The sequence below is a fragment of the Malania oleifera genome, chromosome 2, assembly GCF_029873635.1.
Source record: "Malania oleifera isolate guangnan ecotype guangnan chromosome 2, ASM2987363v1, whole genome shotgun sequence".
Taxonomy (NCBI): Eukaryota; Viridiplantae; Streptophyta; class Magnoliopsida; order Santalales; family Ximeniaceae; genus Malania; species Malania oleifera.
Genome location: NC_080418.1, coordinates 125,952,481 through 125,969,902, shown reverse-complemented (window position 1 = coordinate 125,969,902; position 17,422 = coordinate 125,952,481). Strand labels below are relative to the sequence as shown.

Here is a 17,422-nt window from a genome sequence, read left to right as displayed (position 1 = left end):
GACCATCCAAGATTTGGTAAATTACTCAAGTAGCAGAGATCAGGAAACGCATGTGTACAAAGCAAAGTTAAAATGTAAACATTAATCTGTGTTGAATCACTATGGACCTCACAATCTTAGCATCCCTTGGCTAACCTAGATCTAGATCACATACTATGTTAGGAGTCCATCAAAAGGGAAAGCTTTGATCTATATATCCAGCGTTTGTGCTATACATGATAGTGACAATGAACATGTTACAAGAAGATTTAGGAAACAGTTGTCCAGTGTGTTCTGGGTGTTTTAACTTCCCGCATCTGCTCCTTTTCAGCCACTTTGATTGAAGACTTGAGCACCTCGAAGGCATGCTAAGACTTCACTTCAATTTCTGTAAAAAAAATCACCTTGTTGCATCATACTTGTTCTGAAGTGCACCAACAAAAAAAAAACAATGTGAAATAAAGTGATGTACTAACATTAATCTGTATCATGTGACTGATCATGCTCAATAAAATCTAATGCTTCATCCTTGGAGACAACATTGACGCGGCTGACCCTATTTTTATGGGTCACGCCATATATTTTGTCAGCAACTTTCACAAGCTCTGGCCTAAATGTCGTGGTTATAAACTGAGTATTTGCCATGTCTGCCAACCGACGGATCATGTCTGGAATATATTGTTAGGGAATTTCTTATGCCAAAAAACATTATAAGAACAAAGGATGTTAAAGACGGTGCAAAAAGTTACGTGGGCCAAATTTGCACATTGTCTCTGTTGTCGAAAATTGTTCTGAGCAACAGACTAAGCCGAACAGACACCGCCAGAATTGGTCAGAAGATTTAGTTTTGGCATCATAAAATGGAACATAAGCCAGCTTGTGTTGCACAATATTATACTTGACAGTAATTCCCTCCAACGGAACAGATTCTGCAGCTCAATTGAACTGTTTCTTCCTAATCAACATAAATCACATGTAGGAACAACTGTGCATAATTCAACACACATTCAGCATTTGTTTTGGTTTGGTGGGGTTGGGGAGCTATGGACTAGTCATGAAGGGAGCTGTGGCTTATGTTAAACCTTCCAGTGGAGTTCCAGCCATGGTTTTAAATCGCGGTGGCGGGTAGCGTAACATAACAGTAACAGGTGTAAAGGGCAGCGGGAGTAACGGATGTTACATAACGGGAAGCGGGTGTAACGGCCGTGGATTTTTTTGAAGCATGCACAACCTTGTGCATATTAGCGTACTTGCAAGTTTTAAGCTTTTTGTCATTCTTAGAAAGAGTGTGTATTTTGGATCCTTTAGTTCGAGTAACTAAGTTATTTGGTAAGGGCAACAAGTTTACATTTGTTTTAAACCACCATTGATAGAAAATTATGTGTGTGCGCGTATTTATACTTCTCATTGTTCTTATTTGTGATAAATTCTTATGTGTATTACTAAAACAAAATACATTATACACTCCACTAATCTATTAGACACATAAGACATACGAGTAATATAAATATAAAACAGTTAATAAAGAAAGAAGGTTGAAGTTGAAAAATATAGAATGTAAATATCACATTACTAATATTATCAAAAATAAATATTTTCCTAACAAATTAGTATTTTGAAATTGTTAATTAATGCATCTATTGTGAGTATTTAAAGAAATAGTAAATTTTGTATCATTGTCATCCTCATTATAATCTTCTCCCCCTCTTGCCACTTGGTATATTGAGAATGATATATGAAAGAGAGAAAAAGTAAAAAACAATTTTTTTTTTTTTTTGGGTGTAACAGTCCTGTAGCGTTTACGTAACGGTCACGGTCTGTAACGGCCACTACAGCCGTGATGGCCTTTATTTAAAACCATGGTTCCAGCACTGTCATACAGGCAAAATGATTCAGACAAATTAACATAAAGAAATGAGGCACTGCAAGAAAATGAATTGGGAAAGAGAATGGATGAGGAAGAAAAGGAGAAAAAATTGGAAGCATAATAAATTAGGGAGACACCAATTATGTACATCAGAGTAAGATTGGGAAAAGAGCAAACAAATCCCAGTGGGGTACAGCCTTAGAAGACTTGGAAGAGAATTTGGCTTGTAGGTTATCTCTACTTGTCATTAAGTATATGTTTGATAGTCAGTAATTTTAGGATTATAGGCAGAGTAGAGGAAATTTATAATCATGTGTACATCAAGGATCTGCTTTAAGCCCTCATCTCTTTGCATTAGTGATTGATGGATGTACAGGGAGTAATCTGAGGTTCCATGGATTTTGTTGTTTGCTAATGATATTGTCTTGATTGAATGCAAGTTGGGTAAAATAGAGAATTGCTTCCGTTGTGTTGCATCATCGTAGAATAACCTTAAAAGTAAAGTTTGACATAATGACTATAAGACCAGCTATGTTGTATGGATAAGCATGTTGGGGAACTAGAAACAACGTATCCAAAAAGAAAAAATTTTCGAAATGAGATTGCCAAGGTAGATGAGTCTATAATGTTAAAAGGTAACTTAAGGAATGAAGATATTTGCCATTAGGTATAGAACCTTTAGAAGATAAGGTATGGGAGGCGTGGTCGAGATTGTTTAGGCCCCATCAATGTAGGCCAAATAATGCACCAGTGATAAGGAGTGAACTGGTTATTGTTAGTGGCAATGGAAGGGGTAGACCTAAAATAAAATGGAATGAGAAACAAATGATTTAACAGCCCTCTAATTGTCGGGGTAAATTGCCCAAGATCGGGTAAAGTGGCGACAAGGATTTATGAAGTTGACTGCATCTTGTGGGCCAAAAGGCTTGATTTCTTGTTGCTGTAGTAGGTTGAACCTCTACCTTTAAAGTATTCAGACCTGCCTCTGGGTGCCAATCACAATTGTATGGATTTTGGTGGAGAGTGGTGGTTGGCCACTTGGAAGAGGCAGTATCACCATCCATCAGGTTTACATTGATAAACACTCTCAAATCTGCACTTTATGTCCATTTTTATCACTCCAGCCTCCACAGAAAGAAACTGGAAAAGCCAGAGAGAGTACTTCAGTGGGGTCATTTGATTGATGATTTAAAATTCTATTTGGCGAGTTGAACATTATATGTAAACAGGTGAAGGAGATAGGTCTAGGATTCATACAATTTTGACTTCAACAGCACACTGCTAGCTAAATGGCTACTGAGATTCACCATGGAGAGGGAGTCTTTTTGGAGGAGTGCTGGTTAGGAAGCATGGGGAAGGGAGCCACGGTTGGTCAATAGGACGAGTCAGAATGTCACAGGGAGTGGGTATTTCAAAAGGAATTATGGGCATAAGATTTTTATAAGAACATCAGGTTTAATTTGTGAAGGGAGAGATCTTGGCATGTTTGCAGTTGACTGAGCTGTATAGAATTGCCACAAACAAGGATGCATTGATGAGAGATCATATGAAAAAGAGGGAAGAGAGACGTTTGGAACCCAACAAAGCCCATCAGAGAGATTGAAAAGGCAGATAAATTCTTGGAAGCATTACAAAATTCTGCAGGATAGCAGTAATACAATTGAGTGGGAAAGAATTTGTAGTAAAGGTTCCTCCGGGAAGAACTTGCATTGTATATCTGTGAAGAAAGGAGCCAGTTCTCCATGGAAAGCCTACTCACCCTTGAAAGTGAACTCTTTTGTTTAAACGGCAGCATGAGAAGCCATCCTAATACAGGAATATCTGCATAGAAGACTGATCAATGTTAGTTATGTGAATCGTGCATAAGCAAGTGGATAAGACTCTTGATCAACTTCTACTTCTTCGTATGTTTGTTTGAGGTGTGGAGTTTTAACTTTGCTTTTGTTTGGGCTTTCAGAAGTTATGCCCAAGAACAGGAAGGACACGCTGTCTATTGGAGAAGCGGAATTGAACAGGAGGAGGAAGGCTTGGGAGACCATTCAAGTGAATTGTAGTCTTTTAAGGAAACAAACATCATGCAGTTAACATTTTTCTACTTCTTTGTATGTTTGTTAGAGGTGTGGCGTTTTAACTTTGCTTTTGTTTGGGCTTTCAGGAGTTATGCCCAAGAACAGGAAGGACACGCTGTCTATTGGAGAAGCAGAATTGAACAGGAGGAGGAAGGCTTGGGAGACCTTCAAGTGAATTGTAGTCTTTTAAGGAAACAAACATCATGCAGTTAATATTTTTCTCTCTTTTTTATGCTTTTAAAGGATTATGATCAAGCATGCTGCTTTTGGTTCAAGCACTCTCCTCCTTCACTTGATTTTTTTTTTGTTTAAAAGCTTATTGATTTATGCTTTTGCTCAGTTTTTATTTTCAGTCCTCTAAAAAGCTACTGCAAATGGGCAGAACCCCATTTTCGCATCCTACACTACATGCATACTTTTACTGACTAAAAAAAAGAGAGAGAATTAGATGTATATACCCCTGAAAGACATGAACAAATACTTCTATATATGTATGCAACTAAGGATACCATCTAATAGGCCTCAAAAAGAAAGGAAGAGGAGGTTAAAAATAAGGCAAACCATTGCGCACAAAGACGCCGATAGAGACCAAATCTAAGAGAAAGGATACTTCCCACAGCAGTCCTGTACTGAGGATCTAGAGCAGCATCAATCTCATCAAAGAGATAGAACGGAGCAGGATCACACCGTTGTATGGCAAAAATCAGTGTCAAAGCTACAACAGTTTTCTGACCTCCAGACAGTTGCTTCATCGATTGTGTCTCCCCTTGCCCAGTAAAAGAAACCTGCCACAGAAGAAGAAAGTTTCAAATGAGTAGATATTATTTTGAACAAATTTGAATACCAGAAATAACAATGGCATTTCCTAGGCAGAAATCTTTTTGTTTTTTTAAAAAAAAAAAATCAAGAATATCCAATGGTTCTCTATTGTGATCAATATTTAAAAAACAATTCACCAGGGAACTCATCATTATTGGACCATTTTGGTAGACTGCATTACTTAAAAGGAAACAAATACTTCTGAAAGAGGATACTTGCCTTCACTTTTACACCAACGTATTTCTCAACCCTACCCTCCCCATCTTTTTCACGAGGCCCATCATCGTCATCATTATCATCGTCATCATGATCACTATCCTGTAGAAATTTAAAAGAAATCCACACAAAAACTTGATTCACAAATAGCAAGAAATACACAATTTTAGGAAATGAACTAGAGATTCTTGAGATTCTGTTGAATTACAGAGATAACAAATAAATAAAATGATGCACAACCAAAGAAGCAGAGACTACTGCTCACACACACTAGCAAGGGCAAGACAAATACAGTTTTATTTATTGCAAATAAACAAAGATAATGAGAACATCAGCACTGCAGTTTAGCAAGATAAGAATTTTGAATATTCAACTTAAACTAACTTCAATCCCAGAATTCAAAAAATAAAAAATCAGCATAGAGGTGGAAATCAAGACACAGCAAGAGAGTGCATAACCAAGTACCAAATCATTTACCTAAAAAAAAAAACCACTCCCCATAAAAGGAACTTCTCATCAGCAACATTAGCCCCATTGTCCAAAAAGTATGAAGCTAACCTCAGGCTAGAAATTTTTTCTCCTTCAAATGTTATACATTCCTTTTTTTCTCTGCAGGACCCAAAAGATAGTGAGGGATTAAATTAACAATTTTCCTCTTTTCTGTGCACATGTTAATTCCCAACCAAGCCCACAATACTCAAGAAATTGAATCAGCCATCACCCATAAGATGCCCAAAAATGGAAAGAGCTACATACCACGATACCTTAGATCACCTACAGCCAAGAAGACGATAGATCACAGATCAGCATCAGCTTTGCAGAGATAATATCTGTTGAATGAGATTTTCCCCTTTTTCGAGGATTGTTAACAGTCAAAAGTTTCTCCCTAGCTGCTGTGCAGACAAAGAAAGCAACATTGGTAGGGCCTCCATGTTTCCAAACTACCTTCCAAGGAAAATGCAATTGCCATCATCCAATCAACCTTTACCATCTCTCTATAGTAGGAATACACATTAAAACATCTTTGTTTGGCATTTAGATAAACTCCATCTTACTTTGTTCACTACCTACATCGATCTTATTCTTGGTTACTCACCTCCATCTAAAGAAATTTAAAAAAAATCCAATTCCCTGTCTTGAGCTTGCCTTAACCATTTCATCATCTGAAAAATTATATAAGACATGATCATTTCTTTCCATAGCCAACCAAATATGAAGGGAGCTTCCCCACATCAACTACAAGGCTAAAGATACCAACTACCCATAGTCAACCAAACTCCACGTGCTGCAAAAATTCCTCCCAGCCTTTTCTAACCCATTTCCAAAGCCCCATTCCATATCACATATTCTTAGTGATCCACACATTCCAATCAGGCCATAATTTGCAACAATAGATTTTCTCCAAAGATGCTCCTTCTCAACCATAAATCACCAAAGCCACTTCCCAACAGCAGCTTTTTCACAATCTATGAGGAATCAGATTACAAAACCTCCTAAACTAAGAGGTTGCTTGACTACTATCCACTTAATGTGGTATTTGAACTTCTCTAGTAAATTGCACCGACATTACTTATTTTGCACGTCTTCCAATCGCTCCGCAACTGAAAAAGGAGGCAGGAAGAGGGAAGTAAACTCTCAGATTCAACAATGCACTTTTGATGAGGGTGAGCTTCCCCACCGTTCGAAATGTATCCTTTCCATCCAAAATTTTCAATAATTGTGCCCCAAACTGCTGTTTTCTTTAAATTAATTAGCTCCAAAAGCAGCCCTATGTAAACTGGAAGAAGGGTTTCCAATTTTACAACCCAGAATATTTTCCAAACAGGTTCCTGTTCTCCAACTCCAAAAGGAATCGGCTCAGTTTGCTCTCGTTAGGTTGACATTCAAAATGAGAATGAGACAGCTCCAAAATTGCATCTTAAGAATCAAAATTTTGATCAGCATCAGTTCTGCAAAATAAAATGGTGTCATCAGGCAGAAGCAAGTCTCTCTTCCACTTCTAAGACTTCCATGACTACGACAAACTATAAAGAGGAGTAGGGACCAAGACATATTGAAGGTTTAAAGGAACAGCCCACAAAAAGTCATCTTTCCCATCACATAAAGAAGGGAATTCTAACAGACCATGTCAAAAGCTTTCTTCATGTCCAGTTTGGACATTAACCCCGTCCTTCCATTTGTGAACAAAGCATCCACCCTCTTGTTCGCTATTAAGGTGGCATCAAGTACCAATCATCCTTGCACTAAAGCATTCTGAAAGGACTGACCAATTTCCCTATCACTTTCTCAAGTCTTGAGGCCAAGACTCTGGAATAAGCCTACAAACGCTTCCAACTAAACCAGTAGGATAGTATATTCTGATATCTGCAGACCCATGCTTCTTAGGCATCAAAGCCACACAAGTTACATAAAGGCTATCAACTAATTCACATCTAGAATGGAGTTCACATAAAACGTTAATTAAGTCAATTTTAACCACTTTCCAATTTATTTTTTCAAAAGGCCATAGCTAATCCATCTAGACCAGAAGCTCCAACTCCAAAACATTCCGTAAGGCCTTAAACACTTCCTTCTCACAAAGGAGCTTTTTCGGCGAACCAGCCTGCTCCTTCCCAATGCTCTTGAACTGCCAGATCGTTGCCTGCATTCATTACAACCAGGGATAGGGGTGCAGCCAGCTACAGTGAGATACCAATCTCAGAAGTAGGTGTCAGGATAGGCCCTGCAAGAGGTAAAATCTGTTAGCAAGCTATTAGGAATATCAAGGTTTGGAGGACTAAGCCAATGCTCTTTTTTGAGGAAATAGAAAGGAGAAGAAGAAATGAGAAGAGTTACAACAAAATGGAAGCTAATGGCAGTAATAAAACCAGGGTGAAATAGAATTAAAAGGGCAGAATTTTTCATCATTTATGATAAAATTGGAGAAGTGAAGGGGGAGTGGAGTATATGGGCAGCCTGACGCTAAATAATTGAAATCTCTGAAAATCATATATTAGAATGTTCAGGAACTGAACAATTCCAGAAAAAGGGCATTGTGAATAAGCTTTCCAAAATAATGGAAAGTGGAGCCGACCATCAAAAAATCGAAAGCTCGAAAATAGACAATTAACCAATATATTTTTTTTCCTTTTCAATTTTCTTTGGTGGTGATGGTGGTGTGCATTTGGTGGGTGGCGGTGGTGGGGAGGAGGTGACCATGAACAAATTCAACTGCCTACTACAGGAACTGCAGAAGGAGTGTTGGATCAGTGGTGCTTTGGAGTTTGGAACATGGAGATCTCAAAGATTCTCGACAGCTGGGTGGGGGATTTCACAGTGAACTGTTAAGTCTGGCTGATGATTGTGTCCATCCACTGGTATATATGGGCCTAGGGAGGGCCATGCAGAGGAATGGTAATGCACTGAGCTATTTATCATTAGACAATGATGGGATACTTTGTGGGGGCTGGCTGGAGATGCAAACAAAAAAATGCAGAGAAGGATCAGAACATCGTTGCATGAAGTAATTTCAAGGATTTTTTTTTTAAAAAAATTAATTTTAATTTCTTTTTTTTTAGTTACTATAGGAGGCAGTAGAAGGGATAGGGGTAAACCTAAAATAACTTGGAATGAAATAGTAAGAATTTAATAGCCCTAAATTTGTCAAAAGAAATGGCCCATGATTGCACAAATTGGCAAAAAATGATTCATATAACCGATCCCACCTAATGGGACTTAAGGCTTGAATTTTCTGTTGTTATTGTTGTATTTTTTTGCAATTGAATACTCTGATTGATCATCCTCAAGTTTGGACATGCTTACAACAGTTGCAAATGAGTGCAAGTTTATAAGCCATATGAGTTCGTCAAAACAAGATCCTGCCACCGCAAGGTCCTTTGATGCTCTACTGGTCTCATATTCTCCAGTGAGTTCACTAAATGGACTAAGTTTCTATCTTGCTGATCCTAGTGCTTCTGGTTAAAATCCTCTGAACACTCTTGCAACTTGAATCCACAAAATAATGACAGAAAAAATGAATACTTCCTTTTTGTCCTTCACTAACTAAAAAATCTTTGCAGCACAAGTAGAATGTCCTGGTTAAAAAGAGGATATTGCATGTGTGCTTCTAAGTGTATATCTAAGATGTTGACAGACCATGAATCCTCTTTTTACATTTAGAAAAAAGCTTCAGATATCCTTCCAAACAAAGAAGACTGGACTTCTATTTTTGGATAGAAAAAAGAAAATATGTTATTAGAAGAAATAAGAAATCTATTTTTGCCCGTATGTGTTTTCCAGATGTTGGAACTGACAGGCCAAAGGCTTTACTGTCCTGCTTAAAACACCTCACTGCAAAAGCCCAAAGAGAAGCCATATAACACATATTTTCCCAAAGCAAAGATAGAATCAACCCCTATCAAATACGGGCATCCTGTTCCGACCAAATCCCCACAAAACAGCAAACACAGAAAATCTCCACAAAAGGGCAGCATCCTTACCCTTCCCTAAACCTCTAAAATAAATGGATAAAATACCTTCCACCATCTCTAGACAAACCCAGTTTTCTCCTAAGAGTACAAACAACCTACTCCACATGGCCCAAGTAAATGAGCAATGTGAAAAGAGATGAGAAGCAGTCTGTGAACTCTTAAAGCACAAAAAATAAACATTTGGAGCAATGCCTTCAAAAAACTCCTATTCTGAAACAGGACATATTAGATCTCAACAGATTATCATAAAAAGCTTTACAAGAAACAACTCCTGACGAATCAAAATCCAAACACAAACATCCCTCCAGCTCGACAGGTAGCAGTCCTCCAACAAAGAAAGCAAGAAGAAAGCTCTCCTCCACCTCCCTATCATTTGAATTTCTTGAGCTCATTCATGCATTAATCTCAATTGAAACTTCTACAAGTAAAACAATGAAGCCATGAACTATACCCCTACAAAAACCTAAATATTAGAACTTATCAGTTGGTTTTATTCCAAGTGTGCGGCACACTAACAAAGAGCTACAACTGGAGAATGGAGTTTAAGAAGAATTTGCATGGAGAGGGAAAGAGACAAAGAGATACAAAATAGAATTAAAAATTGCAATGAATGCTACTTTAATTGCCCAATTATTCCCTCAAATCACAGTGAAGTAGAAAGCTCACTTTGTAGCATCTAATTGTTACAATATTCAAAACATTGTTTCCCTTGGATTTGTTTGTTTCAAACATAGTAATTGCCAAATAAAACATTCTCCGTATAAAAAATGCTCTTTCTTTTGTAGTGATTTTAAAGCAAATTAAGATATTGAAAGAAGTTACTAGAAAATATTTTTACTTTTGTCGAGCCATGTTGAACACAGACCATCACAATCACATGTCAGGACATGTCTGTCCCCAACACATTTAAAAAAAAAAAATGAATTCATCCTACCTGGACATATATAAGTGCTTCCTACTTGTACAGGCAAAAGGTCGAAACCAAGACGATAGGATAGGAAGAACCCACTGCAGGAGCTTAGATCACACCAAAGTAACTGAGATCCGCACCAAGCTCAAAGACACCTTTCCGTAAGTAGTCCATTTTGTGCCTACGTCAGACTTTGTTTCCCACATTTATTGATTCAACCAGCCTACCATACTTTCCATGTGATGTCACCATTACACCCTCAAAATAGAACATCAACTCAAGGTTAAGTCTAGGATTGTCTATATCATGGCAAAGACGAAAATCACATTTAACAATACTGATAGGAGAAAATGGAAAAAGGGAGGGGGGGGGGGGGGGGGTTGCTTTTAGCCTTTAGTCATATATAACCTGTCAATTATTAGGGAATAGAAGGGATGGATTGATGGAATCAGTGACAAAACAAAACAAATAATTAAACCTCAGGCCAAAGGCTCCTATTACTCATTAAAAGGTTAACTAAACCATGGTGATTTGATTAATTACACATCATGTACACATCAAAAACATATGCAGCATACCCACAAAATTAATATATGCACGTCCCAGTATCAAACAGGAGATGTTTATTTCATGCATTAACAAACGAAAGAAATGAGATAATTTCTGTTAATACGGCACTGATGCTTAGAATTTGAGAAGCATGCCGGTATCCAGATTACAAATACCCAGATTGGTTGGCAAAATGAGTGAGGAAAATATGAAAAAGGATAAAACAAACCTTTTTCTTCATCATAACCAAATAACCATGGCCACCCTGAACAAGTTCAGAAAATACTTCTCGAAAATGCCTTGCAACGCCTTTAAAAGTACGCTCAATTGACTCATCCTTCCGTTGATCCAAAACTGATATAAGTTCTTTAATTTTCTGTACAAGTAGAAAGTGTAAACTTAAGACGCCAATCCAACAGATATGATCCTTCAAATTCCAAGTATAAGCTTATAAAAAATTCAATATATAGGGATCTCAACCAACTAATACCATATCGCCTGCATCCAGTTCAGCTTGCCTTTTTTGGAGTTCCTCTCGTTGCTCTGTGAAATTGACATATTGATCAAGTGCCTTCTTGTTTACATGGCTGAACTTTTGTAGTTGTTCATTGCACTTGTGAAGCATTTTATGCAGTTCTTTGATGCTCTTCCGCTTATACCTATAATTTGCATTAGAAAAAAGAACAAAAAACTAACTATTACGCAAAAAGAATCTAAGCTGTAAGACGCGAACATGCAAAGAGAACCTAAGTCAGAGCACGAAAGGTAATATTTGTCAATAATAATTTATTCTATATCTCCTACAATGATATTGACTATTAACAGTTCTCTCAATAGAATCATTTTTTTCACAACCCCTTCCCTTACTAACATTGCCATTATACTTCCTCTCATGAAGCTCCACAATTTAATACACAGTAATAGTCAACACAGTATCAAGGCAATCAACTGCATATATTGTAGATTTGCACCAAAAGATTTGCCAAATAACAGAAACGCATAGCGTGAGCATTACATAAATGCACAATACCATCAGGGCCCAGAAATTCAGTAACATTTATAAACCAAGATCAGTAAGAGGCTGAAAAAAAATCAGTAACCAATCCAATGAAATGAAGAAGATACAAAATTGAGTAAAAAATTAATACGTTTCAAAGGCATCGAACGACAAAGGGCCCAGCTCCCTGATTTTCTTTGAGTATTCTTCCTGTTTTGCAAGAAGAATATTTCTTTTACTTAATAGTTGTTCCAGTTCTTTTGCTTCATCCTGAAGCGTCTTCTCATAGTTGTCTTCCAAAGTCTGCAATTACAGGCAAGAATCTTAGCCAGCAGCACCACACAGTAATGATTAAAATGTTTAAACCAAATAACACGTTACCTTCAATTTAAATTTTTCATCTTCAATCTTCTTGAGCTGTTTATTCCGTTCATCGATATCTTCAGAAACTCCTGCGAAGAGCAGTCAAAACAAACAATCAAATATTAGTATTTCTGTGCTTTGAAAATCATGTGGCACAACTTAAGTACCCACTTTTAAGCCGCTGTACTGCATCTTCAACCAATATCTTTGCATCCTTCAGCTCCTGCCTCTTCAATTCAGTTTCACCATGCGATGTTTCAGTCTCCGCTGACATGACTACAGCCTCCAACTCATGTTTCCGCCTTACAAGGTTGTTATTTAGATTCGACTCAAGCTCCTGTTTCCTTGTTTCGGCCTGCACATTAGGGAAAGTGCAAGTGAAAAATTAGTATGCCATAGTTAATACATTCTAAGCACCGCATCGGCTCCAATAGAAGTCATTTAATTAACCTCAATCCGATCTGTCTTGCAGGCCATAAGTTTCTCTTTCAAATCTGTTATCTCAGGGTTCAACCGCGACAGAAGATTTTTTTCCTTTGGCGTTAAGTGATCAATAAGTTCAGTGCCCATTTCAGCCTGTTTCATACCCATACTAATTTTAAGCTGATCAATTTGAGTCCGAACATTCGCAAGCAACCTTTCCTACAAACAAGAATTGTTGTCTAAGAACAACTGCACTATTTACAGGCTACTGGAAAATACAGTGCTCCGTACAAGAACAGAACATAATACACTGCTCTTAGAAAACCTTATTTTCTATAGCTTTTGCAATGGACTGTCTCTGCTTATTAGCATTTGCAATTTCCCGCTTAAGCTGCTCTAGTTCTGATCTGTCATGAGCCTGCTTGGCATCAATTTTCTGCTGCTCTGCAACGAGTTCCGTAATCTTTTGGTCTATATGTGGGAAATATTAAGTAAAAACAGAGAGCAACGATTCAGATACTGTAAAGAACTTTAATAGTAGATTCATCACTGCAAAGAATGGAGACAGAAGATATGGTATATGCAACACAGACAAATTCAAAAAAGAGACACAGCAATAAAGAAATATATATAAAAGGGGTAGCCTGGTGCGCAAAGCTCCCGCATATAAATAGTTTACGGAAATATATATATGATTTAAGAGGGCTGATGCTAGTTCTGATATTACTTTTGATTTGCAGTGGGCTGAAAAGCCAGCTCAGTTGGGACATGGTGCAATCAAGTGTACAGGGATTAAAAGGACAGTTAATATTGAAGCTAATATGGATTATGGGGTGGTTTTGAAGGGCCAAGCCAAGACTTCTTTAGAATTTAATGGGTGACTGAATAAGGCCCCATATTCTAATTTACTTTAGAGGAATGTTGGAACCAATATTTGGCTTAGTAAGCAGAATGGGTGTATTGTGCAGGGATTGGGGATCCAATCTGGAAGAATACATTCTTGCATGCGACAGGGTGTAAGCAAGATTAGAATAGCAATGTTCAGACAAGTGTGGGGGGCTGGATGATGTGTCAGCGTCTTCAGTTGGAAAAGACTGCTGCACGCCGAGATCAGAAAACATCCATTGGAGAATGGTGGGGGTGTTGGATTGACAAGGATTAGAGACGGGGGGTGGAGGATATTCGGCATAAAGGCGATGATACAGGGGATACGGGTACTTTTCTAAGGGAGGGGCTTCCAAAAATGCTGGCGGTAATAAGGTTTATGTCCATTGGCAGGCTGGGCAGGCAGGTGTGCACATGGACAAAGTTTTTGAATCCAAGTGATATGATTCTAATGGGAAAACGAAAAAATTTGCCAGAAATTCTGAAGGAAGTTTGTCTACTGTGGAATCTTTGAGTGGTCAGAATGGGGATACAGATGAGAAGGTTAGCAAAGGGAATGAGAAGAAAAACGGGGTGACATGTCAGAGAGTGATAGTGATGACCCTAGTCAGTTGATCATTATGGTGGTTCGTTTCTGGATGAGTTTTAGGAACAACAGTGCTATGTGTAATGGTCTTGGACCAACTTCACTGAGGTATTGTCCGCTTTGGCCCACTAATCTCATGATTTTGTCCTATAAAAGGCACCTTGAAGCATGTACCATCCTTACAAGCCAAATATCTCCCTAATACATGTCCAATGCGAGATCATGAGAGGCTCTCCGGTCCAATCTCCAATGCCCTTGTCAGAGTGGCTGACACTTTTGTCTAGGACCTATACGTCTATGTAGGATCCACCCAGATGATAGTACCCCTAGGGTGGTTCTGATACCAAATGTAATAGTCTCAGCCCAACTCTGGTGAGGAATTACCGGTTTTAGCCCACTGGCATCATGGTTTTGTCCCATAAAAGCTGCATGACATAGTTGGAGTCCAAACCATCCTTGCAAGCCCAAGATCTTCTATGCTTTTGATTCGTCTAATTTACTTGGGGATTTATTGTATGTACCCCCATCTTTGTTGGAAGGTTTGGAGGGCATTCCTATCATTGAGGACGATGGAATGGCTGAAGAGCAGCAAAGTACAGGATTTTGCCCTATGGAGGAGATAATCAGGAAGGAGTTAAAAGCTCATCAATTGCTGAACAAGATGGGCTTGTAGCTGTTTAATCCTAGACTTAAGAAAGTTCGTTTGGGTGGGAATAAAAGAAAAATGAAGTAAGGTCAGTGGGAATTAGCTAATATGCAGTGTCTGTTGAATTATGATGGAAGGGTTAAAGAGGGACTTTCTAATCTAGTTTTTCAGATTAGTTTCTTTGGTTTTTCTTTTGTTCAGTCTTTTCCTCACAATTTCGCGTCCTCTTTCAGGTTCTACTCTCTCCTCCCTTATTAATACAATTTTTTTATTATCAATATATATAAAATACATACACACATGAAGTAAGAAAAAATTTTAAGTTTTCAACATAAAACATCAGTCATCCAAAACATACGATATAAATGCATATGTTTCTTTCTCTTCCTGTTAATCCAGTAAAAATTCTCAATAAATCGAATTTTCTATCATAAAAGTAGTCATCATTCATCAGAGTAAACTATTATCACAATTCCTTTATTTTTTTGGTTCATTCAGCAAATCAATATTCTATTCATTAACCACATACTAGGAATAAACAAGCAGAAAAAATACAGGAAAAAGGCAGATAGAAATCACTTAAATCCATCTCAGTACTCCCTGAAAATGAAAGTAAATTTATCATGGCCAGTGATATGAAAAGTAGTAAACCAATGATATAATAAAAAATAATAAAACATTTTCATTCTGAACAAAATAAATATGTAGAATATCTAATGGAACTAAGAATCTAATCCACTAATCCACTTCCACTATTCCCTTAATCTATTCAGAGTCACTTGGAGCACAGTAGAATCTTCTACCAAGAAAGAACCAGCGCACTTCCCTCTTAATCTCATACAGCGCAACCACGACAGCGTATGCGATCATTTAGTGATGTAAAAAAAAATTAAACATACAATTGATTGCACATTACCTCAGGAAGAAGCAACTAAGATTTGCTAAGAAAAAGGAAAAAATCGAGCTTCTCAACCAATTCAACATTGCTCAAAGGTTCTTCCTCAACTTCAAGCTTTTAACTACAAAATTTAAAAGTTTTTTGTTCCCTATGTAATAAAAAAAAAAATCTCTATCAATATAAAGGAACATGGAGGAAAAACCCATGAACACCTAATAAGTTAGAAGGAGAAACCCAAGAAAAACAAAAGAAGAAACCAGTCAAGTCTCCAGCTAAATCTCAAGTCTTTCAGAACTGAGATAAAAGAAACTAAAATGGAAAGAGAAAAGTTGGTAAAAATTAAAGCACTCTGTACCAAGAGTGGAAGAGATTGTTATATTTTCTACACTGGCAGTAAATTATAGAAAAGGGGACCAACTAGCATTACTCTTAATTAAGGAAAATTCAGAAATTTTAGCTTATAGTTTTTATTGGTTTCAATTTTTGAGAAAATTTACTCAGAACGCATGATTGTTTTATTTACAGAAAGTAAATTTTTATGGATTTATTATTTACAATAGTGTAACCAATTTTGTGATTCAGTTTTTGGAATTGAAATTGAGAATTGAGAATTAGGGATTTATCCTTTGTGTTTTTGGGTGTTTGATGCTCATCACTTTGTATCAGAGCTACCATTGTGCAACACTGCCACACCATTGCCTCTGCCTTCACCATCAGATGCTGCCAACCCAACCCACCTGATCACAACCAAATGCGAAACCCTCTTGGATTAAAACCCATACTCTTCATTTGAATACCAGCTAAGGCCCAACAACTTCCAGATTTTTTTATTAGCCCCAAACCCACACTATCTACATATTCTTTCACAAATCAAAACCCAAACCCCAAAGTAAATGCCAATAGACAACTGTATTGACATCCCAAACCAGTCAATAAACTTTGTGCTACCAGTGAAACCCTTCATTGAAGGACATCAGAAATCCCTCACTCGTCATTGGAGCAGTCACCATCACCTCTGATCCTCATCCTGACTCCTCAAACCACATGATCTTTTGATGCTCACATGAGGAAAGGCAAGACTACCTATTAATACCCTCACTCGTCATTCGAGCAGTCACCATCACCACTAATCCTCATCCTAACTTCTCAAACCACATGATCTTTTGACACTCACATGAGGAAAGGCAAGAGTACCTATTAATACCTCAACTCGATCAAATTATTTGCTTCACTCGAAAGATGTAGTTTGAGAAGTCAGGACAAGGAATTACCAGTCCCAGACTCTCAAACACTTTGGACTCCTTTAGACCCAATATTAGCACAATTATAATATTTAAGGGCAAAAGACACTGACCTCGCCTGAAGTTTCAAAAATTCCAGGGACCTCCCATAAGGTTTCAAGAATTCTAAGGACCTCCCCCGAGGTTTGCCAAAATGACACAAAACTCACCCTGTATTTTGCAAAAAGACAAGTTTTTTGAGGGGAGGTCTGTTGCTTTTTGGCAAATTTTAGGGGAGGTGAATGTCTTTTGCCTACTACCTGTTTTTTACTTTCATTAACAACCTTAGTTATAGGCCCATCCCCTTAATTTCATGAATACCCAATAGATAATTCTCCTTATTAACTTGAATACACCCATTAACATCTGGCACAATACGGTAAGCCTCTTCTTTCAAATTTTCCACAAAATTATCCCCCCCTCCAGAACCCAAGATCCACTCCCCTTCCCATCTTTTTGCCAAACG

General features: G+C 37.7%; 1 protein-coding gene across 4 annotated transcripts in view; it reads right to left on the bottom strand.

The window, feature by feature from the left end:
* Positions 1–17,422, bottom strand: part of LOC131149785 (structural maintenance of chromosomes protein 3) — a 107,628-nt gene continuing 90,206 nt past the window's right edge. For all 4 annotated transcript variants that reach the window (XM_058100532.1, XM_058100534.1, XM_058100533.1 and 1 more), the window contains 11 exons: positions 12,987–13,140; positions 12,689–12,880; positions 12,410–12,593; positions 12,257–12,327; positions 12,027–12,178; positions 11,369–11,537; positions 11,108–11,254; positions 4,954–5,052; positions 4,526–4,700; positions 456–647; positions 1–367 (listed from right to left, as the gene is read on the bottom strand). In XM_058100532.1, coding sequence (XP_057956515.1) covers positions 457–647; positions 4,526–4,700; positions 4,954–5,052; positions 11,108–11,254; positions 11,369–11,537; positions 12,027–12,178; positions 12,257–12,327; positions 12,410–12,593; positions 12,689–12,880; positions 12,987–13,140 — 1,534 coding nt within the window. In that variant the 3' untranslated portion in view covers positions 1–367; position 456. The remainder of the gene's footprint in view (positions 368–455; positions 648–4,525; positions 4,701–4,953; positions 5,053–11,107; positions 11,255–11,368; positions 11,538–12,026; positions 12,179–12,256; positions 12,328–12,409; positions 12,594–12,688; positions 12,881–12,986; positions 13,141–17,422) is intronic.